Source organism: Calliphora vicina, chromosome 1 (genome assembly GCF_958450345.1).
Source record: "Calliphora vicina chromosome 1, idCalVici1.1, whole genome shotgun sequence".
Classification (NCBI taxonomy): Eukaryota; Metazoa; Arthropoda; class Insecta; order Diptera; family Calliphoridae; genus Calliphora; species Calliphora vicina.
The window spans coordinates 11,300,276-11,317,842 of NC_088780.1; the positions used below are offsets into that span (position 1 = coordinate 11,300,276).

At 30.6% G+C, this 17,567-nt stretch overlaps 2 protein-coding genes across 2 annotated transcripts; one reads left to right on the forward strand and one right to left on the reverse strand.

Annotated features, from left to right (window-relative positions):
- Positions 1 to 3,088: 3,088 nt before the first annotated feature.
- On the forward strand, positions 3,089 to 8,910 carry LOC135963961 (organic cation transporter-like protein). Its single transcript, XM_065515986.1, has 5 exons — positions 3,089 to 3,715; positions 3,841 to 4,099; positions 7,677 to 8,091; positions 8,152 to 8,658; positions 8,718 to 8,910. The coding sequence occupies exons 1-5, from the start codon at positions 3,389 to 3,391 to the stop codon at positions 8,869 to 8,871; spliced, it is 1,662 nt and encodes a 553-aa protein (XP_065372058.1). The 5' UTR covers positions 3,089 to 3,388; the 3' UTR covers positions 8,872 to 8,910.
- Positions 8,911 to 11,539: 2,629 nt separating this feature from the next.
- On the reverse strand, positions 11,540 to 16,849 carry LOC135949424 (organic cation transporter protein). Its single transcript, XM_065498983.1, has 5 exons — positions 16,304 to 16,849; positions 15,982 to 16,240; positions 15,508 to 15,925; positions 14,940 to 15,446; positions 11,540 to 12,387 (listed from the first exon to the last, which is right to left on the reverse strand). The coding sequence occupies exons 1-5, from the start codon at positions 16,628 to 16,630 to the stop codon at positions 12,162 to 12,164; spliced, it is 1,737 nt and encodes a 578-aa protein (XP_065355055.1). The 5' UTR covers positions 16,631 to 16,849; the 3' UTR covers positions 11,540 to 12,161.
- Positions 16,850 to 17,567: the final 718 nt, after the last annotated feature.

Genomic DNA, 17,567 nt, shown 5'->3' on the forward strand with positions numbered 1-17,567 from the left:
CTCAATCAACTCATAATAAAATGTAAATTCGATAAAGTGAATCATGATCTTCTTCTGTATAAATTAGACAAACTTCAACTTTCATTTTTATTTCTTAAATGGATTTCCACATATCTTAAAGCCAGACATTATTGTGTCTCATTTGGGTCCAGTATTATTTCTAATATTCATTAATGATCAACCATCTTGCATTAAGAATTCCAAAATATTGATGTGTGGCCATAATATTAAACTCTTCCTTAGCAAAAACCACTCTAACCAATGTTCCTTACTTCAAGCTGATCTGAATAATTTTAGTTAATGGTGTAATAAGAATTTAATGGATCTGAATTTGAAAAAATGTAAACAAATGACTTTCTTCAGATGAAGTCCAGTACTCTGTAGATACTCGATTAATGAGTATTCCTTGATCTTGGCGAATTACTTGATAATAAATTATTGGGAATTCAGCACACTAATTCTTAACAAATTATATTTTAATTCTCACATTTCACAAACTCTTAATAAAGCCAAAGGGGTATTAGGTTTCACCAAACGCTGGGGAAAGGAAAGGCCGTCTAGTCGTTATTGTTCATCTATTGAAATGGTCTGAGGAGTGAGTTTCGGATACAGGATACTTAATTTTCAACCTGTCAGACCCAAATGTCTTGGTATCATTACAGTTTACGTTTAGCTTCCAACGCATGTTATAAAGTGCATGAATTAAGCGAGAGTCGCTCTTACTGCTGCAAGAAGGCCATTGGAAAGAGTTGGGATCTTGTATGTACTACAACTGTCCTAATATTCGAGTGGTGACCAGTTTCTTTGTAGAACTGGTTCTACCTGGGAATGCTGCAAAACTACTAAAACCTACTATCACTGGATTTGGTAGAAAATTTTTTTTTGTAAATTCGTCTAATGTTTTGAGTACATAAAGGTATTGAATGGATGTTAGATCGATCATACATCCTCTATACGACGCAGAAACCTCGGCGAAATGATATTCCTAATAGAAGGAGATGGCTTCTGCTGAACCACCACATTACTTTCGATGAATACAATGTACTATGTTATTGGGAGGCATGAGTATTGAATTTAAGAATTGATTAAAAAGGAATTTCCGAGTTGGCTTTGAATCGAATAATCTTCATTGTCTTCTATAAACTGTGTGACCTTTCGGACACCGGATTTTGAGTGTATGAACTTCATATTGATCTCGTGTTGGTACTACGGTGCAAACTCTGTTGGGTTAGTGTTAATATTACAATGAAGTCAGGACGAGTAAGTGTAACTAATGAAAAATAAATGAAACGGTACCCCTGTTTAATAAAGTATGGTCCTTCGAACATCAGAAGCTTTGACAATCAAATTAAAGTACTTGTGAATTTGATGGCAATATTTAAGTTGATTAATAAAATATTAAATGAAAGGTTCTGTTGAACACTGACTTCTTAAAATATGGCAAATTTTAAGACAGCATCCAGGAAAATATTGTATTATTTTACACGCAATGCGTAATCATAGTGCTGGTTCACAAGTTTGTAGATGAAAAAGGAGAGGAGATTGAAAAGATTTTCCCCTATTTCTTCCTCTCTCTTCTATAAACTATAGACATGCTTAAGTAAACTTGACGTGTATGAACTAGTATTTAGTGGATTAATTTTGTTGTTGGTTTAGAATTAACATAAACAAACATCATAAGAAGAAATTATGGTCCTTCGTACCTTAAAATTTGGGTAATGCGTAATCTTAGTGCTGGTTCAAGTCTTAAGTTTATAGAAGAGAGAGGAAGAAAAAGATGAAAATGTTTCCAGTCACCTCACCTCTCTCATCTTTAAACTCAAGTTTTGCGCAAGTAAACTTGACGTGTGTGAACCAGCATTTAGTGGATTTATTTTGGAATCAACATTAACAAACATCATAAAAAGAAATTATGGTCCTTCGTACCTTAAAAGTTGGGACTTTCATATCAATTACAAAATTCCATTAAAACTGCATGTTTCGTGTAACAGCCGTAATAAATTACACCGCCCAGTCAAATATAGCATTGTAATAAAAAATGATCCTTCGAACCTCAAAGTGTGAATTATAAGACACAAAAAATCAAAATATTTTTTATTTTAATAAAATAAAGCTAAAATTACATTTAGTTTTCAAAATATTGATTGTTCAGATGCTTAAAAGTTCAAAATGTTTCTCACTTCAGTAATTAATGTAGGAAAATAATTCTCAATTTAAAAAATAATAAATAAAAGTATGGTCCTTCGTATATTAAAAGCCGAAACTTTTCAATTATAGAATTTCAACATTTTATTACAATATTTGCAAAACAAAGTATTTAGTCTTATCTACCCATATTATATTTTAGTGTGGTCCTTCGAACCTCTAAAACGTGATTTATAAATGACAATTTTTATTAAAAAAAAAAAACAAAAAAACCTACTGCCCATAAAGTGTTAATTTAAAATCTAGCCACAAAACATTTTTTTTATTAGAATCTTAGTGAACTAGTTTTGTTGTTGTTATATTAAAATACACCTAACTATTTTGAGTTGAGAATCAACACAAATAACTAACATCAAGAGATAAAATGTATTCAAATTGTAAATTTCATTGATAATTTATGGAAAGCAGGCAGTAATGAAGACACACACGTTTCTCAGGAATTCCTCACCAACCAACCGATCTCTGCAAAAAAAAAAAAACAAACTAGCACCTCAAAGCTCAACTAACCCCCCAACATAAAACACATGCGATCGCGGTTTTTATTTACAAATATCACACAATTTCTTAATCGCAAAATCAACAACAAGATCAACGAAACAAAAATCATAAAATAATTAACATAAATCTGTGCTGTTTAGATTACGAATAAATAATATAAAAAATGCAAATTAAAAATAAACCAAAATAAAATTATTAAATAGAAGAAAAAGAAAAGAAATAACAACAAATTATTAAAACGTTTGTTGTGTCGTTGAGCCAAACGGTAGATATACTACGAGTAGCAAATCAGCCAAAGCCACTTGCATACGTATTTCTTTAATAAAAAAAAAATAATAATAAATATATAAAAAATAAAATAAAAAAAAAATTTAAAAATCAACAAATCAACAAAGAAAATTTAGATAAAAACAACAACAGTAATAACAAGCTAGAAAAAAAATAAGTGTTTTAAACAAATTTAAAATCAGTTTATATTTAAAATAAACGTCTGACATTTCTTGTGAAATTAGTAGACTCCGAGAAAGGTTCGCAACAGCATTGACAGCGACATTAATTAATACCAACCAGCATTTTTAATATTTAAAAATAACTACAAAAAAAGAATTAACATTTAAAACTTTCCGTCAGCTGAGAGGTTTGACTACAAGCCAGACATTCAAGAGCCAAAAACTATAGCAACAACATGGATTTCGAAAGAGCTTTAGAAAAGTGCGGTAATTATGGTCGTTATCAATTGGTGGTGCTCCTGTTGTATGGCTACACCAATCTCATGTCCTCCATGCACTATTTCTCACAAACCCTCATCTCATTCACACCCGACTACTGGTGCTATCACGAGCAGCTGCAAAATAAAACATTTTCCGAAATCAACAACATTTATAAGAATTTCTCAAATCCTCATTGTACTTTGCTGGAGTTCAATGATGGTGTATTTGAGAAAGCGGAAGTGGGAGTGTGTCGTAAGTGGTTTTATAAAAAGGAAAATGGCTACGAAAGCATAACTACTGAGGTGAGTTTGAAAATTTTAAGAATTTATTTTTTTTAAGCTCCTTAAAGTATGCTAATGTTTTTTATGTATACACTGCACAAAAATTGTGTTTAGTTTAATGTGTGTTTCAATTTGTTTGCTTTTAGCTAAACTGGGTTTGTGACTCAGCTTACCAATCGGCAGTGGGTCAATCATTTTATTATTTGGGTGCTGTTGTGGGCACCATAACCTTTGGTGTCTTGGCTGATCGTCTGGGCCGGTTGCCTGCCATTATTTTGAGTACTTTGTCGGGTGGTTTGGGAGACTTTTTATCCTCGTTTGTCAACAATGTGGGCATGTTTGCTGTGAGCCGTTTCATTTCCGGCTTATCAACGGATACATTTTTTATGCTTATGTATATATTGGGTGAGTAGAGATTGTGATGTGTGAAATTTAAAATAGACAGTTAAAAAGGCTTTATGTGTGTTACTTTTGATGTAAATACATGAATATGTATTTGTTAAAGTGAATAGAATGAACAAAAAGTGTCTCTGCTATATTATGGCTTTACTAGAAAGATCAATCACTGTCTGTCTTTTTAAAAGTGAAATCAAATGAACCAAATTAAAGTGCCTTTGTTATATTACGGCTTTATTAAAAAAAATCAAACAGTGAATTTATTTCGGGAACACAATTTCCTACAGGTGCCTCGTCTGGTCTAAGGCTGTCACAACTAACAAAGAACGCGTACGATATTTTCCGGAGTTAAAATTCTGAAGTAAACCTAATGCCCATGGAGGCTGCTTTTAAAATTAAGCACATTTTTTTTTATTGCGCCAAATTATTCCTCTAATAGTTTGTTTGTAATCACCACAAAAAGCATTAACTGAATTAATAGTTTGGTCCTTCGAACCCTAAAATCAAGCTATATTTGTAGAAGAAAAGTAACTCTGAACAGCCAGTGCCCAAGTTTTTTGGTTTCATTCCGAATCTGCCAATCGTCATTGCGAAGACGTATGATATTACAAAACAACCTAATTTAGACGCAAGAGATCGATTGTTTGATAGTGCAGGTTCATATTGGCTTTACACTATGCAAACGATAGTGCTGAAGACGACTGTAGTGCGCCTAAAAATTAATTTATATTAAAATTTGAGCTTAATTCACTAAAATCTTAATTCAGAATTAAAAAATTTTCGCCGTAGATTCCATAAAAACTTCATTCAAATTGGTTTATTTAAATAGAATTCATTAATCGTTGAATTAATTAATTTGAATGATTATCAGCATGTTTTTTTAATCGATTATGGCCTATTGGCTAGGATTCTGTAACTGAATGAATGAATAAATAAAAATACGTCCTCGTATTAAATAAGCCTTTTTGTAATACAAGTGCGGGGCCAATAAGTCCTTTTTGAATTTCCCGGCTCTTAACTGAAAGTGCAACACTGTTCCTGTCAATATGCATCTGTCAGTTGACTCCTGTCAAAAGTTGAACAAGCTGCGCCATTTAATTTGTGTGTGACAGCCATTGATAGCAGACTACCTCGTGACTTTGTAAAAAAGTGAATTTCGTTGCTCATTGTTTTATGCGGAAAAAAAACATCACTAAAATTAAGGCTAAGCTATGGGAACTACATATGTACCATCAATTTCAATGGTAAAAATGTGGTTTACAGAATTTCGTTGCGGCGCGGAAGATGACGAACTTTCTGGATGCCCAGAAACCCGAAATAATTGAAAAAAAACACGCTATGGTGTTGACTAGGGTTTTCATTCGACTAATGATCGTTCGATTAATCGAATAATTTCTTACGAATAATTATTCGAACAATTTAAAAATGGCCATTTTCGAATAACGAATAATTCGAACAATTCTATGTAGAATAATCGAATAAAACGAATAAATGTTCATATATTGCTTAAAATTTTTCATAATTCCAAATTTAATGACTTACAAAAATTGTATTGTTTCTGAAATTCGACAAATAACTTGAACCAATGAAAATAAAAGGTACGGAATAAAATATTTGTTATTTAGCTGGCAAAATATTAGAAGAATCGCAATTAATAATCAAAATTTTAACTTAGATTAAAGTGGAGTTGAATGTGATAGAGAATGTGATTTTGAAATAGTGATATTGAGGATGACGTTAATAATTATTACATTATCTGATCTCAAAATATATGTATGTGTTGCAAAATATTTAATAAATCGAATGATAAACACAAATATTGCAAACTTACGTTTTGTTGCAAGAAAAGCAAGGAGTTCGTCTTATACATGATGTTAAACATCGTTGGACATCTTTGTCTAACATGGTAATCAATCATGCACTGATCAATCATGACTTCAAATTAGCCACGTTCACTGACTCATTGTCATCAAACTTTGGACAGATTCCCTTTATTGTGTAATTCCCCAAGACAAAAATTCGGCAACGTTGATAGAGCTTGATGTATGATACAATATTTAAAACCCGAATTAATGAACGACATAAAAAAGATCTTAATACGTTTATATTGTATTTGAATTCAGGATCATGTCCAACTAGCTCGATTTTTTTAAAGTATAGCTCCAAAACGGAAACTGAAGGGTTTTCTAGTCAATTGTTTTGTGGATTGTTCGGGAGTCAATCTGATCAGAACATTTCTATTGAAAATTTAATGATGGACTGTTTTCGAATGTTTTTTAACATTATCAATATTTAAATTGTTAACTTTAACGTTATTTTTTGTTTTTCTTTAACAATAAAATATTAAAAAGCCGACATTAAAAGTTGAATCTTAACTTTTTTAAAAAAAATTAAATTATTCGAATAATTCGATTAATTTTAAACGTGTGATCGAATTATTCGAACAAGTTAAAGTCTCTTAATCGAATTATTCGTTTTATTGTACCAAGAGAAAAATCGAATAATTCGAATACCCTAGCTTTGACCGATCGGAGATTGAAAGTGTAATAGATTGTGGAATCCATAGTCATCTCACATGGCTCATTGGTTTCAATTTTGAATGATCACTTGGGTATGAGAAAGCTTTCCGCAAAATGGTTGCCGTATTTGCTCACAACCGTATGCAAAAAAATATGTTCAGTTTCCATGGCAAAAATCCATGAATTAGTCTACGAAATACTCTCACTTCTGCACTATTCTCCAGATTTAGCCTCGAGTGACTATTTCTTGTTTTCAAACTTGAAGAAATGTCTAGGCGGAAAGAGATTTGACTCTAAAAACCTATAAACGGAACGCTTAAGAGAAAACATTTAATTTGATTTAGAAAATGGCATTAAGAATTAATTCTTTCGAACATTTGAATAGAAATACATAGTACATATTTCCAGAGAATAAATACATAGAAGGGAAGGAGAGAGAAAAGTCAATGAAAAAAAAATAAACAAAATTACTCTATTTTCACACCAACGGGTGATGCAATAATAAAATACATGGCACGCTTAAGTTTTTGACATATATGCATTGAACTTATAAAAGTCAAAAACTTTATAGATTTTGCAGAAATTTCTTTAACCCATTTACGAAAATTATTCTTTGAAGATATCCTGAACCTCGTTATTAAGTTTAGGCCAGTCGCTAATTGTTTTACTTTGTAAATATTTAACCAACTCTATTGAGTTTGTTTAGAGATTTAGAAAAAAAAGATTAACCTAACACATTTAATTAAAAATTGCATCAGTTTATTAAATTGTTTCACTTTAACTAGCAACAGCGTATAATATATGATATAGACTTAATATTTTTATAGGAATAGAGCACATAAAATAATAATTAAATACTAAATAAATAAATTGTTAGTTAAATACACACTTATTTAAAATTTTTTAAAGCAATCAAAAATAAATAAATAAATTTAAATAAAAAGTAAAATTAAGATAAACAAGTCATTAAACTATAAACTACAATGACGTAGTTAGCTACCATATAATAATTGCAGCAATAATATATAAAACTAATTCCCCTTTTTTCTTTTTATTTCTTTTTACAGCCTTTGAATATCTTGATCCTAAGAAACGCACCTTTGGTCTCAATATTATAACGGCCACTTTCTATTGCACGGGTTGCATATTCTCCCCCTGGTTTGCTTTGTGGGTTAAAAGCTGGCGTTATTATTTATTAATTGCCTCACTGCCAGTACTGCTAGTGTTTGTATATCCTTTGGCCACTTGTGAATCGGCCAGTTGGCTGTTGACTAGAGAAAAATATGATCGGGCTGTTAAATGTTTAAAACGTGTGGCCAAATTCAATGGCCGCCAGGTGGAAGAGAAAGTTTTCGATGAGTTTGTGGAGTATTACAAACAAAAGGCCATAGAGGAGCAGAAAATTAAAAATGATGATACATTTTGGGGCATGTTTAGGACACCGCGTCTAAGGAAATTTACCATTATATTGCTGGTCAAAAGGTAGGCTAAATATTTCCCTTTTATACTAATTAAATACAACTAACACTTGTTTATTTATAGTGTCATCATAACCATGGCTTTTGATATTATATCACGTAATATGGAGGGTTTGGGTACTTCACCCTTTAAACTGTTCTCCTTTTCTTCAATAGTTTATGTGCCCGCTGGTCTTACCATTATTGCCTTTCAAAATATAATAGGACGCAAAGGTATGGCCACGGTATCCTTATTAGGTGGCAGCATAATTACAGCTGTTACTGGTTTCCTAATAGCCTTTCTGGATCCCAAATCAAATGCTATATTACTGGCCATAATGGTGGGCTTAGGTCGTTATGGTGCTGTGGTGGCCTACGATGCTGAGGTTCAATATTGCACCGAAATTGTGCCCACCAGTGTGAGAGGTCGTGCTGTGGCCAATATACATGTGTTGGGTTATGCCTGCAGTTTCTTGAACTCATATGTCATTTATTTGGGCAATTATTACCAGCCCTTGCCTTCGATTTTCATAAGTGTCATAATGTTAATAGGTGCTGGTTTGTGTCTATGTCTGCCAGAAACTTTAAACAAGTAAGTATTAAATTATCTACCAGTAATTTAAGCATATTAATAATTTCTCTAAATTCTAGAAAACTCCCAGAAACTTTGAGTGATGGCGAAGCCTTTGGTCTCCATGAGAAATGGTATTTCTTTCCTTGTTTTAGTAGGAAATCAACACGTAATGAAAACACAATTGATGAGAAAAATATTGGTACAAATACTATAGATATAACGCATTTGTAGTTTAATTAGTTTTAATTTTAAATAGTAATTAGTTTATATTTATTAAGTTAGAAAAAATCACAAAATTATTTTTAGTTATTAGTTAAGTTGTGATAACTATTTAGGCAAATTTATATGTATCAAAAATACGAGAATTTTTGTACTTGTAAACAGAAAATAAATTTATAAATATTTAAACAATTATTTCGAAAACAATGATTATTTGAGATCCCCGATTCGAAAAATCATTTTAAATCAAAATAATTACATGTGATCGCTTTTACTTCCATAAATCCATGCCATTTGAATGAAGCACAGGTTTTTGGATAACAAATTAGTCTCCTTTGACCTCTGTGCTCATTATATCCTTCACCTTCGTGAGAAGGGTATATATAAGTTTGTCATTCCGTTTGTAATTTCTACATTTTTCATTTCCGACCCTATAAAGTATATATATTCTGGATCCTTATAGATAGCGGAGTCGATTAAACCATGTTCGTCTGTCTGTCTGACTGTTCAAATCAATTTTCTGAAGACCCCTGATATCTGCGGGATCCAAATCTTCAGACATGCTTTCGAGAAGTTTGCTATGTAAAATCAGCAAAATCAGTCCACAAATGGCTGAGATATGAGGAAAAAACCAGGACAACCTCGTTTTTTGACCTATATCTGGATTACTAAGTCCTTAATTAATATAGACAATATGGATATAAAATGATAGATATTTGAAAGACCTTTGCAGCGACGTATATAAGACCATAGTAAGTTGGACATACAATGGGTCAAAATAGGAAAAAAATATTTCTTAACCCAAATTTTTTTTCACAAAAAAAATTAAAAAACAAAAAAAAAATTTTAAATTTTAAAAAATCAATTCGAAAATTTTTTTCCAAAAAATAAAAAAAACTGCAAAAAAAAAATTTGTTCACCTAAAAATATTTAACATTTTTCGCGAAACAATATTTCACATGAAATATGTTTCATTCCCCAATTTTTCGTTCATAAACTTTGTTCACGTGAAAAAATTCCCCATGTTGTGAAATATTTAGATGGAATTTTGTAAACAATAAACAGCTGTTACGAACAAAATCAACTATTGTGAATGAAAAGTTCATGGGAATATCACGATAGCAATTCGTAGCCTAAAACATGGATTTTATTCATGGAAACTGCACATGTGGGCACCGGATTGTGAGCAAATGCTGCAGCCAACTTGAAGAAAGGTTTATCATACACAAGTGAACATTCAATATTGAAACCACTGTTTCATATGAGATGCCTATGACTTCCACAATCTCTAGTGATTTTTTTCAATTGTGTAGAGACCTCAATTGGACGTCCAGAACCTTCGGCATCTTCCATACTTGTACGTTCACAACGAAATTCTGTGAACCACTTTTTACCATTGAAATTGATTGTGCAGAGTTCCCAGAGTATTTATCAACCTTATCCTTTACTTGATTGATGGTAATTCTAATCTGTGATCTTTTATATTTCTAAGAATTGGAGGATTGATATACGTTTTCCGAAGCTCGCTGATATTTTATGGTTCTACAAGTATGTAATGTAATAAAAAATCGATTCTTGGTTGAAAATGTAAGTGATCACAGATGATCGTCCTTTTTCATTTGGACCGCTAGCCAGTTTATGTTTCTTGATATAAAAAATGTTTGGTTGCAATGGTCACGAATTTTCATTTGGATCATTATTTACCGACTTATAACCACATTTATATTTTACTTGATTTTATAAGTGATTGAAAATATAAGTGATCATAGATAATCGTCCTTTTTGCATTTGGAACCTTATTTACGAACTTATAGAAACTTTTATTTTTGAATTGATTTTTAAATACAAAATAGGTTTATGTTTGAATATATAAGTAATCACAAATGATCGTCCTTTTTCCATTTTTTTAAGTGATCGCAGATGATTGTAATTTTTTTCATTTGAACCACTATTTACCGACATTTAGCCACTTTTATGCTGAAAATTCGTTTATGTTTCAGCTTATTTTATATAAAACATTGATTTTGTGTTGAAAATATACATAATTGTCGATCTTTTTCCATTTGGATCACTATTTACCGACTTATAGCTACGATAATGTTTTAATTTCACTACTGGGCGTCGAAATTTTCCAATAAAATTTACTTAAATAAATTTTACTTAAATTGTCTTTTCAGTTCACTTGTTATTAAGAAATATTTTCAAACTTACGAAAATACGTACGCATTACACAGCACTGCACACTTATTGCGTACTTCTTCTTATGCTTTTTAACATGACAAATAATGGCCGCCTCTGAATTTGCATTCTGCTTTTAATAACAAAATTTCCACACAAAATATATTTATTTCAAACTTAAAACAGTTTTCTTCTTATTGCTAACTTACAATTACTTTACATTTAACTATTAAATTCATTTAATTAACCAGGACCAACAAAATCTGTGATAAATTCACCGATGACTTGTAATTAACTAAAGAAACTAAAAGAAAAACAAAAGGTAAACAAAGCCGCCATATTTGTTCTCTTGCATTAGAATCCAAGACACAGACAGACAGTCTTTTGCTTTTGTTAAGATGCTTGTCTTGGCTTTAATTTAGCAAAGATCTAAACCCTTTACTATAATTTTAATAACAGTGATGCCCATGTGTTATAAAAAGAAAACTGCAAGGAAAATATGTATGTCTTTAATATTTTTTATTTTTATTTTTTTCTATTTATAAATTAATAAAATAAAACTATTAAATAATTTGTTTTATTAATAAAAAATCTGTGCATTAAGCCTTAATTTGTTAATATAATAAAATTTAATAAAAATTAAGTAAAAAATTGTGCCATATATACAAAAAATTCAATTTAACAGAAAACAAAACTGTATTAAATGGAACACAGAGCTTAAACCATAAAAATTGGAAAAGTTTAACTAATAATCTAAAGGCAATTAATTTTGCTTAAATATTAATTAGTATAAAATTGTTTTTTAATTTAAAGAGTTCCTAAATATGTAGAAAAGTATGTTTGCATTATTTCATGAAATTTGTTTTCCCGAATTTCTCTTAAAGGCATTTTTTAGTTGTTTAATAATTTTTTTTCTATAATTTTATAAGTAATTAGCTAAATTGTATATGTACGTATAAGTTTAGTTATTAAATGGTATAAAAAAATACTTAATTATAATTAATGTCCTAGATTTAAGTACCACATAATGTACTGGCTATTATAATTAATTGTGTGCTTTAAGTGAGTTTAATAAATGTTAACTATATATTTAAATGAGTGCTTATATTTTATTATAAAATTTGTTATGTACAACTATTACTATTGTTGTCAATATCTGGCCTTACGGCACTAACAACTACACCACCACGTTCTAGACCAGCTGTCAGTGATTGTTTACGTTTTGTATACGGCTCCATTTCGGAATCGGAATCTGTTGTGGAATTTTTGTTTTTCGAAAGGCAGGGAAAGTCAAACATACTTTCACCCTGGCCAAAGGTTTCACCTTCTTCGAGGGTTTTGGGAAGAGTTCTAGAATAAAATAAATGAGAAAATTATTTAAATGTTTTTAAGAGATAAACGATTTTAGTAAAAGCCAGCCATAATTAAAGTAATTTTTAGCAATTCTGAACTCTAAAATTAAATTCCTAAAACAAAAGTAAAAATGTTTAATCGGGGGCAGCTTCTTACAGAATAATATTTTAAAATGTTGAACAAATTATTTTCAAAACTACATTTTCAATAATTCCCCACTTAAAAAATAAATTTCCAAAATCCCCAAAATTGTTTAAAGCGTAAGTAGTCAAAAAATCATATTTTTATAAATACCAGTTCAAAAAATTATTAATTAAATAAAATTTAAGTTAAAAAGTTGAATTCCTAAAATTTAACCAAAAATCCCTTCTCATGGGAAATTTTAAATGACCTAATAATTATAAATTTCAATCAAATAGTTTATGAAATGTATTCAAAACAATTTTAAAAATCTACGCAAGCTTAAAAATTTAATTCCTAAATCTAAACCAAAAATTCCATTTAGTTTAAGCTATTAAACAGAATTGCTAAAACTAAAGCAAAAACTTATAATCCGGGGAAGCTTGTTATAACTATTACATTTTCAACAAATCCTCAAAAATTGAATTCCCACAATCCCCCAAAAAAAATTCCCATAAATGATTAAGTCGATTTTCTACAACCAAACATATTTTCATAAAATCCGTTTAAAAATTTAATAATTTAAATAAAATTTAAATTGAAAAGTTGAATTCCTAAAATTAAACCCAAAAATCCCCTCACAGGGGAACTCTCAAATGGACTAATATTTAAAAAATTTTATCAAATATTTTATAAAAAATCTTTAAAACTACTTAGGAAACCTATACCAGCATAAGTTTGAATTCCTAAAATTAAACCAAAAATCCCCTAACAGGGGAACTCTCAAATTGTCTAATATTTAAAAATATTAATCAAAAATTGTATAAAAATATTTAAAACTACTTAGGAAACCTATACCAAAATAAAAGCTGAATTCCTAAAAATAAACCAAAAATCCCCTAACAGGGGAACTCTCAAATTGTCTAATATTTAAAAATATTAATCAAAAATTGTATAAACATATTTTAAACTACTTAAGAAACCTATACCAGAATAAAAGTTGAATTCCTAAAAATAAACCAAAAATCCCCTAACAGGGGAAACTCTCAAATGGTGTAATATTTAAAAAATTTAATCAAATATTTTATAAAAAATATTTAAAACTAGTTAGGAAACATATAGCAGAATAAAAGTTCAATTCCTAAATATAAACCAAAAATCCCCTAACAGGGGAACTCTCAAATGGTCTAATATTTAAACATTTTAATCAAATATTTTATAAAAAAAAAATAAAACTACTTAGCAAACCTATTCCAACATAAAAGTTGAATTCCTTAAATTAAACCCAAAAATCTCCTAACAGGGGAACTCTCAAATTGTCTAATATTTAAAAAATTTAATCAAATATTTTATAAAAAATATTTTGGAAACCTATACCAGCCTAAAAATTTAATTCCTAAATATAAACTAAAAATCCCCTAACAGGGGAAACTCTCAAATTGTCTAATATTTAAAAATTTGAATCAAATATTTTATAAAACATATTTAAAACTACTTAGGAAACCTATATCAGCCTAAAAGTTGAATTCCTTAAATTAAACCCAAAAATCCCCTAACAGGGGAAACCCTCAAATGGTCTAATATTTCAAAATAATAATCAAATATTTTATAAAAAATATTTAAAACTACTTAGGAAACCTATACCAGCATAAAAGTTGAATTCCTAAATATAAACCAAAAATCCCCTATAAGGGATTGTAATATTTTTCCACTAAAATGCACATTTTAGTAAAAGTCAACAAAAATTAAATAAGTCTGGACTTTAAAACTGAATTCCTAAAAATATTGGGATAATATTGGGTGTATGAATGTTTTGGGAGCTACTCAATTAGTAATTGAAAATTAGTTTTCCACACAATTCCACATTTTAGTAAAACATAATAACAATTTAAATTCTTTTAAGCAAATCAGAGCCTTAAAATTTAATTCCTAAAACCAAAGTTAAAATTCCCATTCAGGGGAATCATTTCATTTAAAATGTTATTCATATTATCTATAACAAATGTTTACAATTACATTTTATACAAATCCCCATTAAAAAAAAAATAATTTCCAAATTCGAATTAAAAATCCCCAAATCGTAAATTAATCCCAAAATCTTATTAAAAAACTGCTTCCAAATATTGTGATTAAAACTAAATTTAAGTTGAAAAGAGGAATTCCTAAAATTAAACAAAAAATCCCCTGTCAGGGGAACTTCCAAATGCCTCAATATTAATTGCCTCAATATTAATGCCTCAATAAATTTTTTTATTAAAATAAATCCAAAAAATTATTCAAAACTATTTTGTAACCATAGATGATCTCAAACATCAAATTCCTAAAACTTTAACAAAAATCCCCTGTAAGGGATTGTGTTATATTAGCACTAAAATCCTTATTTTAATAAGAGCCGAGACTAAATATAATTAAATTAAAGGAATACTTACTTATTCAATGTCTCGGGCAACAGCAGACACACCAACGAACCCGTAAAGAACAATACCCCCAATATAATGGAGGGAGCAGCCTTAAAGAAGGTGCCCAACCACAAAATATAGGGAGCCAAGAAAGACGCGGCGAAACCAGCAACATGAACAGCAGCCACTCCTTGACCCCTCACACAAGTTGGTATCAATTCGGTGGCATATTGAGAACCCGATTCATAAGAAATGGCCACACCAAAACGGGCAGCAATCGTCAGACAGGCCAATAAAATGGCATTATGATTTTGTTGTTGATACGCGATAGCAATGCCAGCGGCTACAGTGAAAAAGCCACCCACCAGCAAAGAACCCGAAGCCATGCCTTTGCGACCAATGCGATCCTGTAGTAAAACCAACAGCAAGGAAGAAGGTAAAACCACCAAAGCACTTAGGGAGAACATGATAAAGGGGGAAATACCCATGCCCTCGACATTGCGAGAAACCACATCATAGCAGAGAGTGATCACCATGCTGGAATAAACAAATAATTAATTATCTTGTATCTCTATTAATTGTTTCTCCCAATACTTACGATTTAAAGAATAATATTAAGGTGTGTTTTCTCATTCGGGGCGTCCTAAACATATCAATCAAATTCGAATGCTTTTGATCATCACCACCCTGTTTTTGTCTCTGCTTTTCACAATATTTACGAAACTCATCAAATTCTGTTAAGCTGACTTTGCGCCCATTAAATTTCGCCACTCTTTTCAGTCTTTTAATGGCGCCATCTACATCATTACGTGTCACCAGCCATTGAGCACTTTCTTGCACAATAAAATAATATACCCCAATAAAGAGAATGGGTATAGAGGTGCAGGCCAAATAATATTGCCAGTGACCAGCCAATACCGCCAGCCAGGGAGTAAATACCAGGCCTATGGTATAGAAAATACCCACAGCCAAGTTAAGACCAAAGGTGCGCATGGAAGGACGTAAATATTCGAGCACTAAATAGAGATCAACATATAAGATTTATTGATATTCCTGAGGATTCATTACTTACCTATAATATACATGAGATAAAAATTCGTATCTGCCGCCAAACCCGATATAAAACGGCACAACGTAAATGAGGTAACACTAGTGGTGAATATGGTGGAAAAGTCTCCCACAAAACCCGATAAATTAGACAAAATCAAGGCTGGCAAACGGCCAATTTTATCCGACAGCAAACCATAAAACAAAGTGCCCACCACAGAGCCAATAAAGAACAATGACTGGCCTATGCGGGCCTTATATGAAGACTCACAAACCCAATTTAACTAAAAGTAAATAGATTTATTTCAATAAATAGTAAATAATTTTAAAGTATTTTGTTAACTCACCTCCGTATTCATACTTCTATAACCGAAATCATATTTATAAATCCATCTGGTACATTTCTCTTTGCTAATCGTTACATTCAAACCATTTATATCGTCCAATTTGGTGCACGAGGGATTCGCCACTCTCGCATAGACGGCAGCAATTTCATCGAAGGTTTTATTCTCCAACTTTTCGTGATAGCACCAATGATCGGGCACGAAACTTATCACAGTTTGTGTAAAATAATGCATTGATACAATGACATTGACGACTCCAAATAGAGTCAAAATTAACAATTGATAACGATTGAAATCACCACATTTTGCCAAGATCTGATCGAAATCCATTTTAGTAGAGTTTTAGTTATGAGAGTCTGAGAATATTTAGGAGTTTATTATGTAGGATTTGTGAATTGTTGAAATTTAGTTTTAGTTTTATTTAATTTTGTTGTTTGATTTTTTTAATTCAATTAATATCACAAAGGGATAATATTGTCATTAGTTAGAGAGATAAACTGTGTTTTAAAGAGATATTGTCACATCATTGTTGAAATTAGTTTTTGTTGCCAGTCAATGTTGAGTTAGATCAAACTGTAAAAAGAGAGAGAGAGAAAGTATTAAATAAAGTTTTTAAGAAATATTATTGGTAAGAAAATAATGTATTCAAAACTGCTTTCTTAGGTTTTCGGGAGACAAGAAATAAATGTTTATTTCTCTTATTTATAAGCAATATTGAATTATTTATATTTTTACACCATCAAAAAAGATGGTGTCAGTGAAAAATTAAGAGCCCTGTAAGTTATTCTCAAAAAAGTATTTTTACAAAATTTGTTTGATGGACTCTTAGCTATATTATTGCCATATTAAGCGGTATCACCAAGTCTGAACTAGCTGTAGGCCAATAACTGATGACATCTTTTTTGGACCCACAGATTTTCAGATTCTTTGGATGCCCATACAAAAAAATTGCTCATAAAAATCTACAAACTGAGTATAGGGTAATACAATTGAACTCTGAGGTACACACTTCTCTCATATGTTCTCCTCACGTCCTCAGATCAATACGGCTATATGCGATTGTATTGATCATAATACACTTTTAAATATCAGTATTACTCCTCCAGATAATACTTGCCATTAAATCGCTTAAGAACAACAAAAGCCCAGGCAGCGACAATATTTCTTAAGAACTAGAATACGAGAACGACGGCAGAACTGTTTCAATCTATTATAGAATAAATAGTATATGTAGAGAACCTCGAATATTCAGACGATCTAATAGCTA